At 35.3% G+C, this 27,716-nt stretch overlaps 4 protein-coding genes across 4 annotated transcripts; 2 read left to right on the forward strand and 2 right to left on the reverse strand.

The window, feature by feature from the left end:
- The first annotated feature begins 673 nt into the window (after nucleotides 1-673).
- LOC123671147 (transketolase-like protein 2) lies at nucleotides 674-2,712 on the forward strand. The gene has a single exon (XM_045604842.1). It carries the CDS (start codon nucleotides 775-777, stop codon nucleotides 2,671-2,673), a length of 1,899 nt encoding a protein of 632 aa, XP_045460798.1. The 5' UTR covers nucleotides 674-774; the 3' UTR covers nucleotides 2,674-2,712.
- Nucleotides 2,713-7,403: 4,691 nt separating this feature from the next.
- Nucleotides 7,404-9,031, reverse strand: LOC123671150. Its single transcript, XM_045604846.1, has 4 exons — nucleotides 8,738-9,031; nucleotides 8,539-8,688; nucleotides 8,292-8,462; nucleotides 7,404-7,606 (listed from the first exon to the last, which is right to left on the reverse strand). The coding sequence occupies exons 1-4, from the start codon at nucleotides 8,801-8,803 to the stop codon at nucleotides 7,454-7,456; spliced, it is 540 nt and encodes a 179-aa protein (XP_045460802.1). The 5' UTR covers nucleotides 8,804-9,031; the 3' UTR covers nucleotides 7,404-7,453.
- A 5,800-nt stretch (nucleotides 9,032-14,831) lies between these two features.
- LOC123671148 (venom allergen 5.01-like) lies at nucleotides 14,832-23,505 on the forward strand. The gene is made up of 6 exons (XM_045604843.1): nucleotides 14,832-14,988; nucleotides 16,053-16,171; nucleotides 16,244-16,322; nucleotides 20,829-20,986; nucleotides 21,237-21,346; nucleotides 23,337-23,505. Exons 1-6 carry the CDS (start codon nucleotides 14,892-14,894, stop codon nucleotides 23,386-23,388), a joined length of 615 nt encoding a protein of 204 aa, XP_045460799.1. The 5' UTR covers nucleotides 14,832-14,891; the 3' UTR covers nucleotides 23,389-23,505.
- On the reverse strand, nucleotides 23,502-27,597 carry LOC123671149 (venom allergen 5-like). Its single transcript, XM_045604844.1, has 6 exons — nucleotides 27,433-27,597; nucleotides 27,257-27,378; nucleotides 25,788-25,866; nucleotides 25,456-25,613; nucleotides 25,254-25,363; nucleotides 23,502-23,576 (listed from the first exon to the last, which is right to left on the reverse strand). The coding sequence occupies exons 1-6, from the start codon at nucleotides 27,524-27,526 to the stop codon at nucleotides 23,537-23,539; spliced, it is 603 nt and encodes a 200-aa protein (XP_045460800.1). The 5' UTR covers nucleotides 27,527-27,597; the 3' UTR covers nucleotides 23,502-23,536.
- Nucleotides 27,598-27,716: the final 119 nt, after the last annotated feature.

The raw sequence follows: 27,716 nt of genomic DNA on the forward strand, positions 1-27,716 counted from the left end.
CAATTGCAATAATAAACAACACACAAAAATCTATTCTCTTCAAATGAGCATTCCACGTAGCAACACAACCATTATTCTAATGAATAGAGAGATATTCACAAACATGGAAATTGTAGTAATCAAACTTATCAATAATAATATCTAGGTGTATGATATTAAAAAAAAAATTCAATTGGCCAACATGGTAACGAGTCAATTATGTGATCTGAATCAACATACAGTTGAATATTTTAATTAATTTCATTATCAAATCGAATGATTCATTCTGAATGCAGGAAATTCATCATAAATATAAATGGGTTCATCGCTCTTCTACATTCAGATAATTAAAATAAATACATAAATTCCAAAATGCAATTTGTTTTATATAAAATACCGATAATTTCAATAAGATTACTGTGACAATTTCAATACGACCATATTCCGATTAATCATTTTGAATTTTTCATGTAGAAGAACTCCAATCATGATTAATCATGATCATAGATGACCCCCTTTGCCTACGCAGTGTGTCCTAAAAATCTGGCAGAACCAGATATCCAAGTAACGAAATCTTTCAACTTTCTTCCACAAACAAAATCGAAAATTCTAATAATATGAATTTCACCCTCTAAAGTAGAAAGACAATTAAAGAAAAAGACGATCCACAGAATCGCTATTTTATCACGTATTTCATATGACACTGTCACTTTGAAATTAAGAACACAACAACTTCAGACGTAAAAATATCTCAAAATTCCCGTAGATGACTTCACATAACTTCAATATCTGAGCATGGCTGCATATCAAAGACTTCCTTTCAGAATTGTAGAGGAACTGAACGACCTAGCGAACAGAATACGACTCCATGTGGTCTCAGCAACCAGTAGAGCCAAAGGGGGCCATCCTACATCATGTTCCTCAATAGCAGAAATATTAGCAGTGTTATTCTTTCAAATCATGAGATACAAAGTGTCAATCCTCAAAGATCCTTGCAGCGACCGACTAGTTCTTTCCAAGGGACATGCTGCTCCAGCCCTCTACGCAATATGGGCAGAAGTTGGTCTATTTCCAACAACAGAACTGATGAATTTTCGTAAATTTGGTTCACGTTTCGAAGGCCATCCCACTCCAAAACTAGATTTCATCGATGTGGCCACCGGATCTCTCGGACATGGACTTTCTTATGCAGCAGGGATGGCCTATATAGGTAAATACCTGGATAAAGCAGCATTCAGGGTGTATTGTATAGTAGGGGATGGTGAGACCGCTGAAGGATGCTTCTGGGAGTCTGTTAATTTCTGCAGCTACTACGAACTAGACAACCTCTGTCTTATGGTTGATGTCAACAGACTAGGTAGATCGGATCAAACAGCCTTCGGGTATGATTGTGATGTCTACCGTAGGAGGTTCGACGCTTTTGGTTGGTATCCTATAGTGGTAGATGGACACAATGTAGACGAACTTTGCAAGAGTTTTCACAACGCTAGCCTAACCAAAGGAAAACCTACAGTCCTAATCGCTAAAACAGTAAAAGGAAAACATTTTCCAGAAATAGAAAACGAAAACCATTGGCATGGAAAACACCTGGGTGAGAGAACAGACTCTGTAATGAAATCCTTGAAAAGAATGATCAGAAATACGACAGTAATGAAACTGAGTCATCAAAAGCCCGTCAAAGACGCTGTACCTAAAGTTCAACTCACTGACATCAAACTGGCTTCGGCGCCACTGTACAAATTCGGGGATAAGATCAACACTAGGTCGGCTTTCGCATCCGCATTGGTCAAACTGGGCCAAATGAATCCTAGAATTCTTGTGTTGGATACAGACTGTCAGAACGTTTCATACACCCAGGACTTCAAGATATTTGATCCTTCAAGATTCATCCAATGTTTTTCGGCAGAACAGAACATGATTGGTGTCGCTGTGGGTCTTGCTTCCAGAGGGCGCTCAATCGTTTTCTGCGTTAGCTACGCCGCTGCTCTCACTAAGGCCTACGATTGCATTAGAATGGCTGCTATTTCTCGTAGTCACATCAACATAGCTGGAATCCACGCAGGTGTCAGCGCTGGAGAAGATGGACCCTGTGTGGCTGGTCTCGAAGATTTGGCTCTCTTCAGGACAATTCCGAATTGTGTTATATTTTACCCCAGTGACGCTATAGCTATGGAGAAGGCTGTGGAATTAGCAGCTAACTATCACGGTCTAACCTACATTAGGGTGACAAGACCAGCAGTACCAGTTATTTACTCCTCAAGAACTTTATTCGAGATTGGAAAAGCGAACTTGGTCAGAGAGAACATCAAAGATAAAGTATTAGTTATAACAGCTGGAGTGACCTTACAAACTGTTATTGAAGCTTACGAAGATTTGTTGAAAATTAACGTCTTCCTCAGAGTAATGGATCCTTTTACGGTGAAACCACTGGATAAAGCCAGTATCATCAAGCATGCGAAAGAGTGTAATAATAGAATATTGGTAGTTGAGGACCACTACTCTGAAGGAGGGTTGGGGGAAGCTGTTAAATCTGCTGTTGCTGCAGAAGAAGATATTGCAGTCAAGCATATCTGCATAAATTCTATTCCTGGTTCTGGTGCAATGTGTGATCTCTTGGAACATTATGGTTTCACTTGTGAAGGTATCAAAAATGGCATCGGGGATTTACTTTGTATTTGTGATCCATGTTACTGATATTGTTTGATATTGATTAAAAATTTTGCAATTGTAAAATGAAATGAATATTTCTTAAGACTGTTGCTTATCCTTCAAGACTTTTTGAAATTACTTTAGTAGTTTATTAGCTAGAGAATTCAGAGAAATTCAACCACACATTTGTATATACAGAGACCAGAGAATTTTCTTCAAAATATACATCGATAATGAAATAACAGCTAAAATAGTGAAGGAGGCAATGAGTGATTTATCTCGAGAATATTATTTGCATCCGACACATTAGTATTAGATAGTTATGTTGTCAATTTTCTGTCCAAAAAAATAGACGGGCCATGTTTTTGATTTACCTAGGTCTATCTCTATCGTGAATTTAAAAGAACGTTACATGTAAAAAAAAAAGCGATTGTAAATTCTAGTAGAATTAAAATGGTGTATTCCGTAGAAGAAAGGGTGGAAATGATGAAATTATTTTTTTGGAAATAACGATTCTGCGCAAACAATAGTGACTTTATTTGACGATCGACATTCTGGATAAAATGTATCCGCTACTTACGTTGTGCAACTGGTTGCCAAATTAGACGCTACTGGTTTAGTCGGAAACAAAAAGAGGGTGCATGAAAGAGACGAACCAAGGAACGTAGCTGACTTAGGTATGTAGCAATGGATCCAACCTTAAGTTGGAACTAGGAAATTGTCCGTTGTATCCAGTGTTTCACACATAACAATCATTAGAATCCTGAAACAACATAAATTCCATCCAACTGTAAGATAAGATACGATTGGTGCAGGAACTGAATGAGGATGACCCCGATTTCCGATTCTCTAAATGTTCGATATATGTTTTTCGAAGGAGTGTTCATTTTACCTCAACGTCATTGTAAACCGGCATAACTGTTGGTATTGGTCAGATGAGAATCTAAGATTATTTCGTGGGGTGCATACTCAGTGTCCCCAGAAATTAATTGTTTGGGCGGGTATTTATGGAAATCACATAATCGGCCCCTTTTTTATACCCGGTAATCTCAACGACCAAATTTATATATATATTGGAGAACGCTATTTATCCAGCCCTCGTGCAAGTATTGGAGAATGCAGAAGACCATCAAACGATCATTTTCCTACAAGATGGCGCACCACCTAATTTTTTTCAACCAGTGCGTCAGTTCTTGATGAAAATTTTCCTCACGCCTAGATTGGAAGAAAAGGACTCCACTAGACTTTTTTCTATGGGGTTACCTGAACTGAAATCCAAGATTTACGCTACCCAGCCTGAGTCACTTGATGAATTTCGAACTCGGATCATTAATGAATGGCGTCAAATTACACCAGAAAACTTGAGTAACGTACGTGAACGTTTTCAGCAAAACTTACATTACTGCATGGAAGTGAATGGCTTTATTCCATAAACTAATCACAAAAGTATGAGTACGCTTCCACTATTTTAAATGTCATTTCGTTATCGATGGAAATTTTGAACCGAAATTTCAGGATCAGGTAGTACTCGATAAGATCTTCAAAATGAGGTATCTCAACGCTCTTCATTCCTATTAAAAATCAGGGGAATCACGCCCGTTAAGGGGTTGCAGTTACGGGGATCCGAAAAAGTTGTTCCACTCAAATCAGAAATTGGCGAGTACGGCCAATTTCAGTTTTCATTGGACCACACTCTTAAGACATTGAAGTTACTATAGGTTCCTTCAGTTCCAATTGAGATATAAATTGAGAAATTAAAAAAGCACTGATGAAAGATTTTGCCCGCTGAATCGAATTCGTAAAAATTTCTTCTTCTTTGAAGTTTAGCATGAACCTAATGACGGTTATGTTATTTTTGCTTGATCGCATACACAGGGTGATTCAAAATTCGTTATCAACATTTCAGGGCGTGATTTTCAAGTGGAAATAAGACTGATTTTCCATAAAAATGTGTCTGCAAAAGCTTCCTTACTGAACTACAGAACTTTAAAGTATAAAGATTTTTGCAGTTTTTTCTTCATAGCTCTTTCAGTTTTTGAGATATTCAGATCAAATTTGAAATATAGGTTTCTTATTTTTAGTTAACGTTTTAGAGAACTCGTGATTAAGATCACAATTTGTTTTCATTGTGATAATAGGTTTCTACCTTGAGTTAAAATTTTTAATGTAGCGATTTACAAGACCTGTTTCTTTTTTTTTCACTCGATAATGATCGCAGATGCGTAAAAATTACAGGCGACAAAAAAATTCATAACCAAATTATAGATATTTTTTCAACTTTTGTAATAATGGTCGTCCCTCTTAATTTATTACCTGTGTATCTCAAAAACTGGTAATAGCAAAGCCAATACTGTTCACCTTATAAAAGTGTACTATGTAGTACTAAGAGTAATGACTACAAATTGAAAAATTCCACTGACGACTTTTTAATTATACAGGGTGAATTATGAACTGAAAAAATTTCATTTTTAATTATGTTCGACTCACCCAGTACCTATCTAACAATAATTTTCATTAAAAAGCAGTCTTAAATTATTTACCTTAAGAGTTATCAATATTCGTAGTGCAAAAGTGTTTCATTCAAGTTATTTTCCTACAAGAAATGTTACTTTGAAGAAATACCATTTTCCAACTTCGACAACCTCTATCTCAGAAACTAGTGATATGATTGAGTTGGTCCCATAGACTTTCTGTTCAGGAGGTCATATTCTACAATATACCAAAAATTCAAAAAAATTAATCGGTGACAATTTTTAAATTTGGCTGCTGCCTAGGTACCTAGTCCTTTCTTGACTTTTTCCTTTTTTTCGATATTCTGCTTGAATTATCTATGATTCTGATATACGAAATTTTGCATGAAGCTTTAAAATTGCTAGATATTTGTTACCCCTAAATGCACGCCTACAAAACTCGAAACTCTGGACTTCCAAAACAAAATGCCTCCTTCTCAGTATGCTAATCATCGTCTCCCTGAAAATAATGAGAACCAGTGACATCCATTCACTTTTAACGGAAATGTTACAGAACGATAAATTCATTTCATCATGCCCGTTGCAATCATAGAGGACACTTAGGGTTTTTTTTTCCATTTAATTTTCGTCGGGTTCGAGGAATCCACCCCCTTCTTAATATTTCTCCGAAGTTGCATTATTCTCAAGTTGAAGGAAACTGCTCGCATAGAAAATACATTATTGAATGTCAAAGAAGATACACCTCTAGCATACTGATGAATTTAACTCGGTTCATCATTCCGACTTTTAATGTGATTTCCGGTCTTTTATAATTATGCACAAATACTACGCCGGGAGTGAACTCAAAGACAACGTATTGGGAAACCCAAACAATGTTTGTGACCAAAATAGGGAATGGTAGAAGAATTTTTTTTTTTTTTGAGTTAACATTTTGCACAAATTTGATTGTGATTTTAGAATTTTAAGGCTCTGGATCTAAATCAATCCTGTGCGTCTGGTGATAAATTTCGAACGGAATGTGCTAAAGACTACATTTTCCATATACCTATACAGGGTGAATCAATATGGCTCGATCGGTCGATAAATTTTGTGCTGAAGAAAGATTCAAATTTTGACGGAATCGACAACACTGAGCCTATAAGCTTAAATTATTTTCGACTCTACAGGCTGGTCCGAAACACGCTACAACCCTGTTTTTTTTTTAATGGAAATGCTCAATTTTCATACCACATTCATAATCACCATAAAATTCTGATTTTGAAATATCCCACTTGCCCTCATTTATTTGTTGTACTTTTTGACGTAGACCACTTTTTTCGAAAATTTTCATGTTACTAATGATTTATCTGAAGATCATATCTGGAAAACCGTTCGAGATAAATGTACGATTTATTTTTTATTGAATTCCTGAAAAGTTTTGCAAGTTAACGGATCTCACTACAGGTGGTCCGGAAGAAACAGCAAATTTTTTGAAATAACCTTTAAAAAATGTCAATTTTTTCGAATAGCATGTCCTACTTTTTTGCCTGTCGGATATCCTAGTGATAAATCTCCATTTTGTCTTTAGACATGTTCTGCCTGAAACGAATAATTTTCAAAATGCTTCGTATTTCTTGTTTTGTACTTGGGCTGGCAGTAGGCTTGTCAAGCATACAATTTCAAAGATATAAGATGACTCGACTTTACAAAAAATCCACTTATAATATCAATTAAAGATAAAAAAGCCAAATCAAAGCAATCGTCAAAATATTCAAAAAACATCCGTTTTTACAAAATGAATTGGAGACCACTTGAACAAACAGAAACATGGTGAAAGTGAGTGAATGACTACATATTCTCAGCTGAAAATGTCTCATCAATATTTAGTGCTCATATAATCTGCTTAGATGTCTGCAAACTTTTTTCGAATCGAACTACACCTCATTTCAATCATATTAAAATTATCAAAAAAGTTTGCTGACATCTAAGTAGATCCTGTTTTCTCCCATGGTCTCCATTTAATTTTGTCGAAACGAATGTTTCAAAATATTTTTAAGGTTTCTTTGATCAACCAATAACTATGACATCATAATAAATCTCAAAACTCAAGTTTGTGGTATCCACAGTCGCATAAATGAACGAGATTTAAGAGGCTCCTAACGCCAAGTCAGTGGTTCTTTTTTTGATTTTCATTCAATCTTGTGTTCCAAATCGGAATATTCTCATCGAGGTTTTTCGAAAACAAATATGACAAATATAATTCAACCAATATTCGAATGAAAAAGAATAAAAACAAAAATATTTCAATATTCTATTCGAAAAAACATTGACTCTGACAGGAATCACTACAATATCAAATCAGTAAAATATTAAATTCATCTTCGCTGAACAATCTTCACTTCGAAATGACTGCAATAAACAAGTTCATCTCCATCATAAGCTTGACTTGTTGACTTCCAAATGCCAGTTGGGACTGGTACGAATTTGAAAACATCTTCGCTCAATTGATATTCTGCTTTATAATTACCCTGAATCATTAAAAAATTGGAAAATATCATCAATAACAATTTTCATTTTATATTCTTAAAAAAATTCCTACAAAAGCTCACCATTTTTTTCATCAATATCTCCACTCAATGAGAGAAAAACTAACCTCACCTAGAAGCACTGAATTTGATTCGAATACAATAACTTATTTGTACGCATATACTAACTGACAAAGAAACTGCAACACCCAGAAGGAGTTGTTTAATTTTTCAATTTTTTTTTGTAGAACATAGATAGTATAGCAAGGAGTAAATGATTGAATCAGGAGAAAAAAATCGTGAAGGTTTTTTCATGTGAACAATTTTTGTTACTTAAATATTGTAGTCGTTTTTTGCAAGCTTTTTAAATTTTACAACAAACCAGCTGTTCGTGGAGATCCAAAGTCGATTTTTAGTTGTTAAAATGCCTAGAGCACGTGTATCTACGCAGGATTTATCGCCAACTAAGTGAATTTGAAAGAGGTCGAAATATTGGCCTATGGGAGGCGGGGTTGTTATTTCGAGAAATCGCTGAGTTTTGTTTTCGATTTTCAGATTTAGATGAGATCCTATGTTTTTGGAAATTGGGGCCGAAATGCATTCTATCAAATTATCAGGTTATATTGAAATTTCCACAAGCAATATCAAAGAATCGTAAAGAAAATTATCAACCAAAATATCCACTCACAGGTTTGATCGGACACTCAAGTTTTGGATCAAACGCATCGATCAGAGAGCTCCATGCTTGCCCCTTCTGATTCAACTTCAAACATAAATCTCCAGTTTTGAAGTCCTTGACGAAATATTCACAGGAATTTTGGGAACCTGAGAGATCACACTTAACCAAAGTCGTTACACCCTGCAAAGAAACAAGTTATGAAGAAAACAGTTTAGTTTGGTCAAACGTTGGAGTGAACTGAACAAAACCTACTCACGAAAAATGTTTTTATTTCCTTTTTGACAGTAAAATGCATTTCCATAGTACGATTGTTTTTGCCATGAACATGCTTGGTGGAGTTTGTCATAAGAACTGCAGTGGTGTCATCACAGGACTTTATAACAGTCACATCGAAAATTCTTGCTCCCTTAAAATTTAATAAAGTAGGTTTGTCATTTTACTCAAATATCATCTACCTGCGTATCTGTGAAAATATTCAAAAGCACCAATATAAAAATGAATCGGGAAGTACAATTCTCCATTGTTTCGATCGAAGATTATTTCAATATAATTCAGAAGCACACAAATCTGTTTCAGCAATATGCAAGATTAAAATAATTACATAATTTGCATATGCTGTTGCCGCTTGATGAACATCTGATCGAAACTATTCGATAGTGTTCATCGAAATTAGATCCACTCGACAAAATTAATTACTTAATGATGATTATATGTAAACTAATGACAAAATTACAATGATTATTATCCCTAATCATAACGGTTGAATATGAGACGTGAAATATTTTTTGGAATGAAATGAAATATTTTGGGGAAATCATTGTTGGAAGTCCAAACAAACATTATTTTTCACTGTTCACATTTTCAGACAAATTTTGACGCTTTTCATTACCTAAAATTTAAACGATATAACCCTAAACAAAATTCGATTATCGGATGTTCTACACTGGAAAATCTTGGCAGAAACTGGTATTAAATTATGATCATTATATACTTCATTTGCTCGAATATATATACAGGGTGTTCCTAAATTGAACGTACAAACGAAAAGGGGAGATTCCTTAAGTGAGTTTAAGAAAAAAAAGTCCCATAAACATGGGGTCGCAAACGTTTCGTTTTCGAGATACAGAGTGTTGAAGTTTGAATTTTTTTCAAGTTTTTTTCTCATAGTATCTACACTTCACAAGGTATTCAACTGAAATTTGGCATAGATATTACATTTGAGAGTTCTCACCACGTGACATGGCAATTTCGATAGAAGATCTACAGGGTGATATTTTTTCTGGAACACTGCCAACTGTTCTTCTGCAGAACTTTTTTTTAGTGAGCAACTGTTAATTTGAAAAAATGTGAAAAGAAGCTTTGTTCTTATACTGAACTTTTCGGTCTCTTGTAGTTTTGTCGTATCTACCAACGATTTCGAGAAAAAAAATTTTGAACGATCCTTTCGAAATCCTCGTGAAAATCCAAATTATGATGGGAAGGCCACTTTGTAAGCTGTGGTGAATGAATTCAGTGTCAGTTTTTATGGAAATTTTCCTGATCTGTAGCGATGATTCATAAAGATTCGATAAACTCGTATAATCAACACAAAAAATTTATTACAACAAGAAACACTCTCTATCTCGAAAACGAAACGTTTGCGACCCCATGTTTATGGGACTTTTTTTTCTTAAACTCACTTAAGGAATCTCCCCTTTTCGTTTGTACGTTCAATTTAGGAACACCCTGTATATACCTATGTAAATGTTTAGCATCGCCGATAAAAAAGAATTCCGTAATAGAACTGGTATATAAGTTTTTTCAAGAATAAGAGTGTGACTTCTCATGACAACACTGGATGTTCAAATTTCAGTCGTGCCACAAAAACAATTTTTTTCCGAACAGAACATGCTATTTAAAGAAAGAACGGCTTTGAAGCAATAGATTAAGAGAGTTTGAAAAAAAGCAGCGCATATTATATATAGGTATTGCAATATTGGATTTAATTTTGAATATACCGCTATCTGGACTGGTGTCACATTTGAAGCTGTCTTTTTTTTTGACATCTGATAAGTTAATACTACGCTCCAACAATGCACTCAAATTCTTTAAATTCACTACAAAAAAAGTGAAAACTTTGCAGTCTCAATTCGCTAAACTGAAGCACTCTCAGGTCGTTGTGAAGCACCTTCTTATCCGGTAATAGTGAAATTGAATTTTTTATCATCTGTTATTATTATTTCTTCCGGGAACTGCGTACAAATTGATATTTTATTCTCAACCCAAGCTATTCATGCAAACCCAAGGAGGCCATAGGTACTGCTAACGAAGCCGGCGATATCTCTAGGAGCCTTTCCTGTTACTTCGTGAGTATCCAGGACTGACTTTCCTATATGCGTGGTTCTTAGGCCAGTCAACTTAGTCAACCCTGGACATTTGCGCACTATGTTTTCCTATTTCTACCACCTTTCCACAGAGTCTGAAAATCCCATCTGCTGACTCACCCATGCGGTACAAAGGGTATTTGCACCGAGAGTGTCCTGTCAGCAGTCCCACCATTACTCGAAGCTCAGCTCGTGGTAGATTCAAGAGCTTCCTGCTATAGGTCGATGAAAGCACCACAAATTTCTTTGCCTTAGCAAGACCAGCAGTGTTCCTCCATAAAGTTATTCCATCGTTCAACTCCCATTGTTGGACCGTTGCCTTATATTGGTCTTTTCCAGACCCTCAGAAAGACCCAACATCAACAGGTTAATGTTCGTTTCGCAAAATCATCGGCTTTTTTGTTTCTTTCAATACCACAATGCCCTGGTAGCTATATCCATGTAATACCTGTGTTGTATATGGTACTGGTCCACGGACAGCCAAACTACGCTGAGATCCCTGGAATCGTATTGCCAGGGGTCTCTGCTGTCTTGGGAGTGCCGTAACACCATAAAGCAACTGTCCAGAGGCAATAAGGTGACTTTACTATGGGAACCAGGGCACTGTGGGGTTGAAGGAAATGAAAAAGCTGATGAACTTGCAAAAAGTACATCAAGGTTTACACCTGCTGGACCTGAGCTTTTCTGTGGGCTAGGAAAAGACCAATATAAAGCTGCGGTCCAGCTATGGGAGTTGAACAACAGGATAATCCACTGGACTAACACTCTTAGACTTGTTCAGGTAAAGCAAGTCGTGACGTTTTCACCTACCTACGCCAAAAAGCTCTTGAAGCTGTCACGAGCCGAGCTTCGGGTGATGGTGGGACTGCTGCTGACGGGGCACTGTCAGTACAAACATAATTTGTATGGGAAAGTCAGCAGACGAGATTTGCAGAATCTGTGGATCAGAAGCAGAAACAACCGAACACATGGTATGCGAGTGTCCGGAGCTGGCTGGCTTAAGAACCATTCACATGGGTAAGCCGGTCCTGGATACCAGAGAGGTAACGGCCAAGGCCCCTAAGGAGGTTGTCAGTTTGATTAACGTCATTGATGACCTCCTTGGGGTTCCATGAATGAGTAGGGTAGAGAACAAAGGATCTACATGGTCGCAGTTCCTGGAAGGCTTACCGAATCAAAACGACCCCAGTTCAAAATAATAATAATAATATGGTATTGGTACGTAATATTCGGCACTTTTCAGAATAACATTACCTGAAATTGAATGATAACTGAAATAGAATTTTCCTTTTCTGAAATACAGTTTGCTGTTTCTGAAATTCAATTCACTATTCTGAACTACGACTTTGGTATTCTGAATTCCAACTTCCTGATCTGAGTGTCAATTTCGTATTTCTTAAATTAGATTAACTATTTTGATATCAAATTTTTGTTTTTTGAATTACAATTTCAATATCTGAAACTAAACTTTGATTTTCTGAATTACAATTGAAAAAGGTATAGTTCAGAACTGCACTGAAAAGTGCATATAATCAAATTTAATCTTACACGTGATGGACGAAGATTCCCCAAGAGTTATAAGTTTTCTCCCTATTTTCTAGCTTTACAAGGGGCTTAATCTTCCTCTGTCCAGTCTGAAATAAGTCCTGAGAGCAGATTTGACCGCTCCACTGGTCACGGATGAGCTTGAGCCCCTGCAGGGATGAAATTATTCCGAAAAAACTAGTTAAATTTACATGAATATAAGAGTCGAAAAGCAACAGACTGGCAAAGGCCGTAGGTCATTTAAACCACGTCAGTCAAATCTGTTGTTCGCGTTTGTTAGAGGAATAGACCTGGAGTATCTTTTGAATTCGATGAAAGGAGGGATATTCGTTTGGAAACGCTTGATTTTCTTTTTTACCTTCATCACCAGGTCGGTTAGGAAACGTTTATAAAGTAGAACTTTTTGTTGAAGAAATAACTCGTCTCACTAAACAGGAATGTTTATTGGTAAACATTATATTTCTTTTTTTTTGTCAAAACTGCTCAATACTGCATTGTGTTTTCCTTAGATAAATGGTTAGAGAAAAATTAATCGTATAGTTCTGAAAAAAATATCTAAATTTTTTTGAGCACTTGATCATTCAAGCCCTAAAAACACCTTTGAAAAACACATTACTGTATATACGTATATACAGGGTGTCCCGTAAAGACCACGTCAAACCGAGGGAGAATGTAGATCAAAGGATAACCCACCTGCTGTGACAAGATTCCCATTATAAAAGTCATACCGTTTTCGAGATATTTTTTTTTGAAAATAATGAATTTTTGCCCCTTTCAATAGTTTTGCCTTTACGGTTGGTACAATTTTACATCTTTCTGGTTAATTTTTTCAGTAAAATATTGCTGAAGAATGATTTTAACGATTACATTAAAAACATCCTCCGAAAATTCTGAAGGGGGGCTATGAGAAATATTTTCATTGGAAATTTTGGTAGTGGATTATTTTGCTTATGAAGTTTAGCCCATCGTAGTGGAAAATAAATGTACCGAGCTACTGCTGCACATTACACCAATAAATTGTGTATTTTATAGTGATTCCAAAGAAGTCATTTGTTATTCAAAGAAAAAAGATATGGCTGTTTTTATCCAAATGGGTACGTTTCTGACAAAATCAAGTTTGTCAATTCTGTTAAGAAATCTTCGATGTTGCATTACTTAGTGAACAATGGCAATTTCTTACGTGCAAAAATATTACTCGCATAATTATTCACTTCAACGAAATTCAATTTTGCCGGCAAATTTTGGAAAACATCATGCAGATCCAGATTTTTTTAATAAGATCATTTGGAGCGACGAGTCTTCCTGTACCAAGGATGGGTACATGATGACCTAAATCCTCTGGACTTTTAATATTGGGGGCTGCCTAGAAGACAAAGTATACGCAACACCCATACGTGATGAAGCCGAATTGCAGATGAGTTCTCTCAATTCGGTTTCATCACGCATTATTTTCGTGGCCAGCAAGAAGTCCGGATCTAACACCGTTAGAATAGATGAAGCAGCGAGAAGATTGAGAGTAAATTTCAGGCGTAAAGTAACAACTGAGTAAATAAGAAAAAGGGGAATTGTTTGTATAAGAAATGGTGGAGGTGATTTCAAACATAATTGAATGAATACATTTTTTACTGAAATTTTGAGTTAAATTGCAATAAAATAATATTTAACTCATGACTTTCCTTTCTTTGCTTCTTTCCGCTTCCAAATCAAAATCTGCTGAAACAAAACTAGTGCCTGCATTCTAACGAAAACTGTTTTAGTAAATTAAGAAGGAATTTGGCAAGTTTTTGAAATAATTATGTCATACATAAAAGGTGGAAATCGATAGTTGGAGGCACATTCATATTAGAAATTCACTATTCTTTTTTCTTCATATACGAACTTTCTAATCATACTTATTCCCATTCAACATATCAACATCTAATAGCATAGCATAGTTTTGCTTCCTCCATACTCATCATATCCTTTTCTGATGAAGAAAATACAAAATTTAAATAGAAGTAAGATGAGAATTTTTTCAAGAACAGAGGAACTCAAATAATTCGGAAACAATTGATTTTCGGTTATCACTAAATACCTATGGCTCAATTGACAGCAAATGAGTGATACTAACACTCCTCTCAAGATTCACGTCTTATTTGGAAACACCCATGAGTTTTTTTTTATTAAACAGAGGGAATCCTCATTTACGAATCACCTTATAAAAGATCGAACAATATGAAACCTCAGAGACATGGTCAACTTTTTTTGAAGCACCCTGTGAAGTGCGCCCATAAATGAGAGGAAAGCAGTGACGTGAAGTCAGAATTTTTTGAGCGATCGTTCATCCATTCGTGCGCCATTTGCATCCTTGCAGACACACATTTTCACCAATATACAATTGTCCCCCTGACTTGAAGTCAATGATGTCCTAATTTTTAATGATTTTTATGAGATAATGAGAATGAGAGGAAGGAATAAACCAAAATATTGAGTTTGCCTTGTTTCGATTCGTAAGAATTGAAGCCACAGTTTGAACGAAAATTGGATACATTCGTTATGAAATATAGATATAATAGTTGAATCTTCAAGACAGTATCATTTCCATTGGTTGAAAAGGATTCAACAACTAACAATTGGTTGAATCATTCAGTTGATAAACGAGTTGATAGTGGTTAAAAATATCGTTCAATTGTTCTTTTATAGCCCATTAGTGATTCCTTCAATGCTATTCGAAAATATGAAGCTTTTCATACTAATATTCCTGATTTCGAATGATTTAATAGAATATTGTGCCTCTAAATGCCCCGACGGTATAAACGGTGAGTTTTGGAATAGTAGGAATTTTTCGTTATTTTTTTCTTGAATAATTATGTAAGCGAAATAAATCAACTTGTGAGATTCAAATTCTTTATTCATATACGTAATTCTTTCGAATTACGTTCTCCAATTATTCATTTCTCTAATTCTGTGGTTATTCCGTTCATTCTTCCACATCTTGTAGAACAAAATCGTGCGAGAATATATCAGAAACGCACAGTTTTCATGGTTATATTTTATTATTCTATGTTGGCACTCCGAACTTTCCGCTACGGCTTTATCTGTCAATTCATCAAATTGCCTTAAAGAAATCAGTTCTGCCAACCAACATTTTTCAATGCAAAAATCACTAAATTATATTTATGGAAATATTTCATTAATTTCAATGAAAATGCAATGAATTAGAGAAAATAATGTAGGTATAATACTCGAACAGAAGGCTCATTCTACCACTCGTTCATTCCAAAACTAGCCACTTCGTGGCTCGTTTTTGAATTTTGAACTCGTGGAAGAATATCAATGCCTTCTGCACTTGTATTATAAATAACTATTATCGATGTCTCTTTTGACGTACGTGATATACGCAAACTGATCATCTATTCTTCGTTTTCTTGAAATATTTCTCAAGAAGAAGGAAAAGGTTATAAGCATAAAAACATACCTTTTTAGACTCTTGCAATTCAAAATGAAAAGATTTTATCATCAATACAATTATCAAACAATACACAAAAATTCACAATAAAGCTTGTTAATTCCCATATAACACAAAATGTAACGATAATCAAAATACCAAAATGAATTTCATTTGAAAGCAATATTAAGTTTCTAATTATCATTATTAGCTAAACATTTCAATCAAAAACACAGAACTCTATCTTCAACCCAAAATTTCAAAAGAGAAGATCTTTACAGGAATTTTTCATTTATTTATTTATTATATAATGATGTTATTGGAGTGTAAGAAATAATCAAATAATACTCAAGCTGAGATATATTGTTCTTTCATGAATAACTGTTCATGGCTGTACTAACACAATTGAATATAATAATCTTTTTTCTTCTGCAGGTCAAGGTATGTCAGCAAAATCTCGTATAAGTGTATTGTTCTGGCACAAATACTATAGAAATGAGCTGATTGAAGGAACTTTGCCCAATCTCCCGAAAGCAGAAAAAATGCCGGAAATAGTGAGTATATTCTATGACACCTAGATTCAATTATATCTCATTATAGTTATTGATTCATTCATTTATTTTCAGTTCTACGAAAATGAACTGGAGATTGAAGCTCAATATCTAGCTAATCGTTGCCATTACGAACATGAAAATGTTACCACAAGTAAGAACTTAATGTTTATATTTTAATTGAATCGATTTTATTCGAATATTGAGTTTAGTCGGTCTTCACATTCAAACTTATAATAAGTTATGGTCATTCTTAATTAATTAATAACAATTGTTTCCAAAACTGCAAAGTATCTTGAAGAAGTGAACATGTTTGATCCTCAATATACATCGATTTTCCTCTACAACTGTCTTGATTACCCCCTTTTATTATGGATGGTGATGAGACTCTTTGTGCAGATGTCTGTATATATAGGTTGGTTTTCTGTACCATTCTTTTCAGATTTCTGGTCACTAAACATACAGAAATGAAAAGGACCATCTTTCTCAATTTCTATATTCTATAAAGAATATTTCTTAGTCAATCATTATGAAAATTAAAGTTATCTTTCATATATCTACATATTTTATTTTCTATCAGTTCTGTGCAAGAGGTAAGTAAGTAGGTATAGTATGTCCAAAGTCACTTGAACTAGTCCATAAAAACGCTTGGCCATAGATGTCCCTTTTGAAGTGGATACCGCGATCCGCTAAATACCGAGGTTTATTTGAAAGTATTGTTAGACAATAAATTCACTGGCCCCAAAGGAATTCCTGGAATTTGGACAATCCTTGTATAATCGAAATATTCAGCTTCCTCCAAGTGACTTTGGATATACTATACCTCCTTTTTATGTTTCAAATAAAAATCATCATTCAATTCGAGTAGGTACTCATTGAAATGAGTAGTAAAACAAATAATCTAAAAATTAATATTTTCGCAAAGAATGGAAACTTGATTACTCATCGAATGGAAACTTGATCGAATGGAACTCATCCACAGTAATAATTGTTATATTTAATGCTTCAGTATTTATTTCTTACCTTATAGCTTAACCTGTAGAGGGATATTTCAACTCCACTCAAAAAATTTGAAACAATCACCCTCAAAATAACGAATTGTGAAAATATAGTTATGTGATCAATAAACTCATTTCAAAGCCCAACAATTTCAAAAATCCTATGTGAATGTCAGGCACAAAAAACTGAATCTCCCGACAATAGTAATTCACGTAACAAGTCCGGAAAATAGGGTTTTTTTGGGACGAATAGACAAAATTCCAGGACGAGCGTAAGCGAGTCCTGGAAGTCTGTGAGTCCAAAAAAACCATTTTCGGGCGTGTTGCGTACAATATTTTTTCGGCAACAATGTAAAATAACACTATCGCTGCTGCTTTTCATATTTTATTACGATTGTGATAAAAAAACATGCAAATTTTTGACAACTAATTTCATATGAACTGTCAGCCGTTATCTCGGTTGTTATGGATTCTATGATTCTTTTCCGGCCTAGTCCGGGAAGTACGTACTTTCCGGACTAGGCCGGGAAATGCTACTTTCTCAGAGAAAAAGCGTCCGGGAAGTGAGCATTTCCCGGACGGTTGCCGAAAAAAACTATTTTCTGATAGAGAAATTTGTAGAATATACATACTCACTTTCAAACGGTATCTACCTATGAATCAATGGATATTTTTCTGTAATTATCGAATGTAGGTATAATCGGGAATGATCTCAAACGAAAAGGTTCGATCCACTTATGACAAACCCGTCCTCAAAGTTGATTCTGAAACATTCAATTTTGCATGTTTACAAAATTACCATTTCTAGAACCCAGCAAAATTTTGTGTAGTTATCATAATCAGAAGCATAAAATATTCATATGCATATGCGTACATGTTTGCTTCCGCCGTTTTTTCCGAAACGCGAGGCTTCATTGTAAAAACCTGGTTATACATTTATGATTCAAAGTTTTTTCCATCGGTGGCCTATACATTCTCCCATCTTAAGGGCAGCGTACGAATTCTGCGTTGAAAAAACTGATCAAATTTTGAAGCGATCTTCATAAGACCGGTCACCCAGACCGTGTGCCATTGATCGAAACAAGTGATAAAACGAGGGAGCAACATCTGGAGAATACGGCGGGTGGAGTTGGATTTCCCATTTACAAGTATGTTTTGACCATTTTCCTCAGCATGGGGTCGAGCAGTGTCACTGTGTCATACTGTAAAATCACTTTATCATGTCTCTCGTTGTAGTGCGGCCGTTTGTTTTTCAATGCTCGGCTCAAACCCATCAATTGCGTTCAATAACGATCGCCTGTGATTGTTTCAGTCGGTTTTAACAACTCATAATACACTACGCAGCTGGTCCCACCAAATACTGAGCATGACCTTGGAACCGTGTATATTTTGTTTGGCCGTCGACGTGGAAGCATTGCCGGGATATCCCCATGATTTTCTGCACTTGGGATTATCGTAATGAACCCATTTTTCGTTTTATTAAAACCTTTTTTCAACCAACTTCCTTTCTCAGAACCAAAACAATTCTTTCTTTTGTATCCTCAGATACTTTTCTTCTTCGTCTTCTTCAAAAACGTAACTTCGTAAGTATCCCAAGTCTGTCCAAAAATTTCTGAGAATACCACCTCCAGTTTGATCATTCGTTATTTTTTTTTGTCATTCTTCATTTTCAATCTCCCAGTCTCTGCCTCCAACTTGATTTAAGTTGGATTTTTCTGTTGTCTCAGGTGGGAATCAAAGCTGTGCAATTTGCATACTGACACGTGCAAGCCTAACGGATTTTCTGCTGTGTCATCTGGGAACCAAAACTTTGCTACAGAACTCAGATAAGCCAAAATTTCCCGGTATATACTCTCCTTGAATGTGCATCGAATTCAACAAGGTAATGGTGAGACGTATCGAAGTGATAACTAAGGAAAATAATAATCGATAATGAATATCCTACAGCCAAAATAAGATCGGATTACGCGAGTCTCGCCCGCTCTTCTGAATTCAACGTATTTCATTCTAAGTGATAATTTGAATGATTTATTATTTATCACACACTTGAAGACAATTATGTGGACCTCACAATTTTGAAAATTGCCTCTTTTTCTTCGAATATTCAAACGAAAAAGGTTGTTGGCAACTAGTGGAATTATATCATATTAGATAAGATCTAAATTCTCGTCATAACGTGATCTGCAGCTCACCTTCCAGTTCCAGTGTTCTAATGAACTCCAGTATCTGGGATGGCTTCAATGAGGCTACTTCCTCACTTCTACAAGTCTCTTATCCAAAACATATTTTTCGTTAGCTAGTTATGGCGGGGTATTCCTTCACCAGGTGATCCGGAGTTTCTTTCTTCTCTCCACAGAATCTGCACTCATCGCTTTCTGCTAGACACATTGCTTCCTAAGGCGGCAATGCCCTATAAGGAATCCAGTGAGGAAGTGTAGCGTATTCTTCCTATATGATCTAGATACTTCTCAGATCTCGCAGTTTCAAAGAAACTTAAAAAAAAACATATAAATAACAGCACCTGCTTCGATGATAACACAGAACTTTCTTCTTTCGATGAATAATGCGCAAGTACTATATCTGATTTTCACATCCACATGATACTGCGTACGCTCGACGAATGATTACCTATCACACCACAAGATACAAAGGGCGGTAAGGCATTCAAAGTTTCAGTATTGCTTCGAAAATTAATTGGGATTACAAAGATGTTCCGCTGAAAACATTTGGCATTTAACAGTAACTAGTTTCGAATGCAAAATCGTAGGAATTTTTCAAATTATGTTGTTGTGTACACATCGGCTTTTAAATAATTCGAAAGCGAATTTATTGATATTATCTCTCTCTTTCTATGAAGGAAATAGGTATTTCTGTTTATAATGGTTGAGATGCTATGTGTGTACAGGTAGCTTATCACGAACAGTTTGGAGATTTGCCTTAAATCTAAGGTTTACATTAGTAAATCCACTGCTTTGACCCAGTTAAAACAAAATATTCGCCATGAAATGACAGTCATTACGGAGCATAGTGTCTTGTAAAGCCGTCATCAAGAATTTGAATGTTAAATTGAATGATTGTCATGAACGTTGGGGCAACATAATTATCAAAAAAAAAAAATTCTGAAATAGTGTATTTTCGTATCAATGGACATAATTCATTTTTTCTTCTTTTGGGACACCTTGTATAATGAATTTAGACCAGCTAGCGAGAAGGAGAAGACGTTTTAGATTGAGTTCAACCTATGTTCCAAAATATGAATAAACTGCAACGTACAACTGTAAACAGCCAAAAATAGATATGAATATCAGGCCACATATGTGTCTAATGATATATTCAATAAATGTCTGTTCCTGACATGAGTTGGTGTGATGTGAAAACAGGCCGGGTCATTGCGTTGCATAGCGACGGATCAGTATACTGGATAAGCGGATTTTATTGTCTGAAGTAGGCATTATTGAATAATTTCAGAAAAAGTGTAGTGAGATCAAGAGTCTGAATAAAAAGGCATTCGCATGACGCATATACATAGTACAGTTAGTAGGTTAGCCGCCCTTGTTGTATATATAGATCTGCCACATGACATATAATATAATTTTTCGATCATCACTTTTCGAATCACAGAACCTCCAACTTTTAATTTAAAATTAATCTCTTATTTGCAGAAACCTGGGGGGATGTTGGTCTAAATTTATATATGGAATCGAGCAAACAGTTCGATAAAACACAAGAATGGGCTCAGGTAATTTATGAATGGTGGCTTGAACAAGACATGTATTATTATGGTAAACCTATTATTCCTGCAGCAAGACATTTTGGTCAGGTGAGAAAAATTTTTTTCCGAGGATGAACCTAGAAAAATGAAACCATCATATCGTAATAATATCCGTCAGTATGTTCCAAACATACATATTTTCAGTTCAAATTCAATTCAATAGTTGGTTTCAAATAATTCAAAATAATACTCAAAATTTTTAATCTATCAATCACCCTGAACTCATTCGTCGTAAGAGTGTCATTATCATGTATTTTATATTTTATACATATTACTAACTTTGAGCTATTTTTCACAGATGATTTGGGCTAAAACGGAGTATATTGGATGTGGTTTCACTCTATTTCCAATAAAACATCCAAATCTGACTCTTTTTCACAAGTTTTACGTCTGTGCATATGCCCCTAAGTAAGTTCTACCATCTTTTAGGTGGTTTTATACTTTTACATCTCAGCAAAAATGTTTTGAAAATTTCAGGTTTCACTTTTGTTTCAATACACAGTCCACTACACTCATACAAGGGGACATAGTTTTTGCTGAGGTTTTTATCTGTACTCTTATATCATAAGTCGAAATTTATGATGCCCCGTTTACATTTCCTCTGCTAATAAGGAGATTACATCCACACATGCTTTGTTGTTTGAAGTTGATATTTTTTGTATTGCTCTATCGCATTAATTGCGTTCAATAACGATCGCCTATGATTGTTTCAGTTGGTTTAATCAACTCATAATACACTACGCCGAGCTGGTCTCACCAAATACTGAGCATGACCTTGGAATTGTTGTGAATTTTCGGTTTGGCCGTCGACGTGGAAAATTGCCGGGATATCCCCATGATTTCCTGTGCTTGGGATTATCGCAATGAACCCATTTTTCGCCTCCAGTCACAATGCAATGCAGTAATATCTTTCGTCTTTGCCTTGCAAGCAGCTGTTCACAAGCAAACAAACGCCGTACAACATTTTTCGGCTTTAACTCGTACGACATCCAATTTCCTTGTTTCTGAATCATTCCAATGACTTTCGGGCGTTTTGAAATGGTTTGTTGCATCACTTCCAATGATCTTGCCAATTCTTGTTGCGTTTGACACGAGTCTTGATTAAGTAATGCCTTCTATTCCAATCTTCGAAAACCTTCTCTCTTCCACCGATGTGCTGGTCTTCGACGTCAAAATCAGCGTTCTTGAAGCGTTGAAACTACTCTCGGCACGTTCTTTCGGTCTTTCACTAATAGCGGCCGCATCATAGCTATTTTAGAGCATTCGATGCTCTCAGATTTCTTCGTATTGAAGCAGAAAATTAAAACCTCCAGCAAATGACGAGAGGTTGGCTCGTAAGCTGACATGTTTAATCGAGAATAACTTTATGATGCAGACACAAATCGACTAATATTTCGATGGCGTTATGTTTACAAGTACCCAAGCTTATTGTATGACATCTACAATCCATTTATTTCGACTACCACTTACCGCTACAGCCATCTATTGCAAAACGGCGGAAGAAAAGTTGTACACTTAATACTACTGCACAACAATACTCGTCGAGCAATGATCAGTTGCACTAAACTATTCTCCCTTTCACGAGTCATTTTCCATGAGAATGTTTTACTAGAAATGGATGCTCACCGCTGATCAATAGCATCAACGCTGTTTCGAGTGTTAAGAGGAATTAGCACATGGTTCTTTGCTTCGATATGTGACAATGTATGAAACACCGATTCATGACTACACTCCTAAGTTAAAGGTAGTATCAGCAGTCGATGGAAGCTGCTGAAAGCGACCAAAATCTCAAACGTCAGCTGGCAAGGTTATGGCATACGTATTTTGGACGTGCATATTTTATATTGTTCGTTGGCCAACTAGAGACAGGTGAACCATCACCAGTAAATATCTCATAATGTCACTGGATAGATTGAATGCAGAAATTAAGAAAAAAACGTCCTCAAATGCAAAATTGATCGAATTGAACGAATTGAGCTTCCAAATGCTTGACTTCCCTGCTGATTCTTCATATCTGTCCCCTGGATTTTTGCAGACCGCAAAATAATGCAGCAGAGAAAGAAATTTGGATCTGATGAAAAAGTGATTGCCGAGGTTGAAGCCTATTTTGAAAGCAATAAAGTCGAATTTTTAATGAAAATATATAATAATGCTGGTTATACGAAAAAGGTTCTCAAGCAAGTAGCTATTAAATTTCTCGGGCAACCCGATTAATAAAAAAAATATAAAAAGTGTATCATTACAAATAAGAAAGTTTGTTCAACTTTCTACCAATTTTCAGAACAGATTTCCAATTAGTTTGTTAGAAACGTTTCAATATAAATTTATAGTGAAAGTATATTTGATTGTTATTTTCTTCCTTAATTCAAAGCATTAACCTGATTTTATTTTTTTACAGAGGGAATATTCCTAATGAACTCCCCTATGAGGCTGTTCCTGGTAAGCTCTAATGGATTGACAATCATGTTAGCGATTAAGGAAGCAACGAAAAATCGTTTATGTTTATTAAATATAATTTATCTCATTCATCATATAAATGTCGCGATCGAATAAAGTACACAACAAATTTTCAATGTTTTATTTTCACATAGATTATAGTCAGTCACTTTTATATGGTGGTTCTCCTATTATATTGCCACTGAAAATTAAAAGATCCTGATTAATTAGTATTCCAGAAATCATAACTTATTCGAATTAATTTGGTACTTTTCGACTATAAGTTTCAGACACCGACATCAATTTTCGTCTATCTAGTAGGTATATAATTATAGTAAATTAAGTTTGAAGTTATCATATCTCATTTAAATTAATTTGAAGATTAATTGATAAGAGTAGTTTTTCCTCCACGATTTCGTGCCAACGTAGTCGTATATAAGACTTCCCATTCAAAAAATTTGGCCCGCCCTGTACAAACTGCAGATTTAGCTTATTTTGATAAGATTAAATATGATCAATTTCCCGACACGTTGCAACTTGACCGGCGAGGTTTCGAATTAACTACTTATTTCGTGTTGTAGAGGTCATTTTTGTGTGTCTTCGACTTACAAAGGTAAAAAAGGCAAAATATAACCTTAAAATAATTTCGAGTTTTGCATGGATATTTATTCGATTTTGACAGTTATCGAAGATTTCGAGTTAACGGGGTTCGAGTTAACGAAATTCTACTTGAAATGAGGAGCAGTTCGATTTGATATCTCAACTTCTCAAAATATTCTCAATTACTCCGTAATTTGAAATAATACTAATAATATCGATATGATCGATATGCCTCGGAGAAGCTGGAAGATATCCTTTTCCGGCGTCACGAATTTATGCACAGAAATATCCTGAAAGAAGACACCCAAGACGAGATGGATTTCTTTGAATTGGCTTATCTTTAATTGATATTGGGTAATATTATCCATTTAAAACTGTATAAGTGGAAAGTTTGACGCCAGCCTCTGTACAAAACATGAAATGCGAAGCATTTTCAAAACTAGTCGTTTTAGGCACAACAGGTCCCAACAAATAATGAAGACTACTCACTAGGCTGTCCGACTGGCTAAAAAATATCAGCTCATGCCATTTTAATGAATGGACTTATTGACATTTATTGAAGGTTTTCTTTTTTAATTGCGGTGTCATTCGGAACACCTGTAGAGTGATTCCTAAAATTGCAGAAGACTTGAAAATGTTTCGGGAATTCATTTAAAAAAAACAAAATTATCATGCACGGTTTTCAAGATATGATCTCTAGTTTAATCCATTTTATATCCATGAAATTTGTCGAAAAAAGTCGCCTACGTTGAAAAGTAACAGATATAGATGATCACCAGTAGGGTACTTCGAAATCAGCATTTCAAAGTCAAAAATAATATACCTAAGCTTATACGCTAAGTACTGTCATTCCCGTAAAAATTCTCTTAGCCTGAAATTTTCAAGAATTATAGACCGATCGAGTACTTTTTCTCGCTATACTGTTTACAGAACACCCATTTCAACCTCTGAAAAATTTCGGGCAGAACACATTACCAGTATTTGAAAAAAAAAACACCTAATAATTCCGTGGTTACAGATACGACCGGGTTGAAATTTTGCTTGTAGATGTATTTCCTTTCTGAGAGGATTCCTTAGCCAAAAATAAGCACATAATATAACAGTTTCAATCTTCGTGCAAAATAAACGAATGGAAATTTTACTTTCAATTTTGTGTAATTATTATGAAAATGTGATGTATTTTTGGCGAAATACTCAACCGATATTTTTCGACTAGAAAGTAGTCTTCTATTTAAATTTCCGGTTCAAAAAGTTGGATAGTTCAAAAATTTTCACTTACCGGGGTGCGTAATGACATACATAAATTGTACAAAATGGAACTTTTGACGTGTTTCCTCTGAAATACTCTGTTTGTGCACAACCAATTACCTTCGTTTTTCCCCATACCACCTAAAATATTCCGAGATTATCCCATAAGTTATCGTCATTCATTTCGACAATTATTATAATGGGCTCAATCACTATTATTACAAAATATTCACCTGAGTATAGTGTCCTGTTAATACAGTTGGATCTTTGGGAAATTTGTAAATTTTATTCTCATCATACCAATCACCTATTACTTTAGCCCAATTTGGTTTTCTCCTCTTATTTGAACAGGATCGATATAAATTTTGTCCCAGGCCCTCTGGATATTCAGCTACAAACAAAAAATTCATTGAATTGAAATTAATTGGATAACTTGGAAAAAAATATATATGTGTCACTGATTTGGTAGTAATATTATGTAATGGTTAAGGCCTTTGTATTCGGTATTCTTATACTATTCCAATATGATGATTGTACTCGTAGGCTAGAAATTTTATTGACTCACTAGTATTGACATCAACATGGCGAAATTCACAAGTTCGTGATACTTGTTGAGCTAATTCCGCAAGTTTAGGATCCCATGTCTGAAAATAAATTTTTCGATATACAAAAAAATGCAGCTTTGAAGAAGATTGTAGCAAAAGTATCCAAAGTATGTAGTAAAAAGAATTCCATTATTTTTCGAATTAGTTAACTGTATCTCACGTTCTATAAGTCCGAGGAGGTTTCACTAGATGGCGTTAGAAAGATGAGAGTTCGTACTACAAAAACTTTTGTGACAGTTTTGTGATTAGTTGACTCAGTTTAGTTTGAGCGCGAGTCAAAGATGGACACTATAGCAAAGAGATAATGGGCTATATTTTACAGTTTTTCTTCCATAAAGGCGAAAATGCAAGCCAGACGGCTGGAAATGTGAACAGTTTTTATGGTCCTGATACTGCAACAGCCAATCCCGCTCAATTTTGGTTCCGTCGGTTCCGTTCCGGTAATTTCGATGTCAATTGTCGAAAATATGGATAAAAGCATTTACATTGTCGAGTCCCACCGTCTTGTTAGCACTGTTTCGATTTCCCAAGAGCTGAAGATTGCACGAAAAAACGTTAGGAACCATTTGCATAAGGCTGGTTCCAAGAGGTAGCTCGATGTATAGGTACACACAAGATAACGCAAAAAAACCTCATGGATCGAATTTCCATCTACAAATCGCTGCTGAATCGCAACAAAATCGGCCCATTTTTGAAGCGGTGGGTGACTGGTGATGAGAAGTGGTTCTCTTAGGACAACGTCAAGCGAAAACGGTAGTGGTCAAAACGCGGTGAGCCGACGAAAACGGTGGCCAAGCTAGGATTGTCGGCTAGGAAGGTTTGGCCAGCTTTGACCAATAGCAGAGGAATTGTGTTCTATCAAGACAACGCCAGGCCACACACATCGAAAGTGACTAGCTAGAAACTCCGGGGAATTTGTTGGAAGATTATGAATCCACCTTATGGTCCGGACCTGGAACTAACTGATTAACATTTGTTCCTGTCCATAGAAAACAATTTTTTGCCATTAGTAAGAAGAGTTTCTAAAAGAGACATAATGATAATACCTTCAAAATGGCAACAAGATATCGAACAAAATGACTCATATTTGACCTATATCCGATCATTTTAACTATGCAAAAATAATGGGTTTCTTTTTACTACACCTTAAATAAGCCTTTCACGGCCTGTTTGTTCAACAGAATTGGGAGTGGGAGCACTATATATGAATTGATTACAATTATACAAAAGAAACAAAATGAATTAAATTTTGAAATAAATGAAAAAATCAAAAAAGTAGATTCTAAAAAATCAATATCTTTGAAAGCGATGGCATTTTTGAAAAACCGATAAAGAGATGCTTTTCGACAAATCTGCGGCTAAAAAACTGCGGTGAAAAATATTGGGTGTCCAACTCCAACAGAAAATGTTGTTGAAACTCAAATCTCACCAGAAAATTCATTGAACTCTTTGCCGCTCTTGGTTGGCCTAAAGTTGAACCATTCATTATCATGGCCCTGTATTTGTTATGAATACTAAGAATATCATTTTCGGGCACCTTTTCTGCACTATCTACAACGAAATAATTTCTATATATGGATACAGAAAATTCGCAATAATAATTACCAATTATCTTAAAAACACATTTCGTGAATGCCTTAATATCTCGCGATTGAAAAACTAAAAGTGATAATACGAAAAAAACTAAATAATCTCTCATTTCACCCGATACTATTCGAATCGAAACGAACTGACTCAAGAATCTGACATACCCAATAATATTTTGAGCTTAGAAAATTTTATATATATAACATAATGGCAAGAATTTCTGCGAGTTCAACCGTGATTAATTTCCGTTTTATTGCTTTCAATAAGTGAGATAGAGCACATATCTATATTTCGTGAATGAA

Source organism: Harmonia axyridis, chromosome 1 (genome assembly GCF_914767665.1).
Source record: "Harmonia axyridis chromosome 1, icHarAxyr1.1, whole genome shotgun sequence".
NCBI classification, from domain to species: domain Eukaryota; kingdom Metazoa; phylum Arthropoda; class Insecta; order Coleoptera; family Coccinellidae; genus Harmonia; species Harmonia axyridis.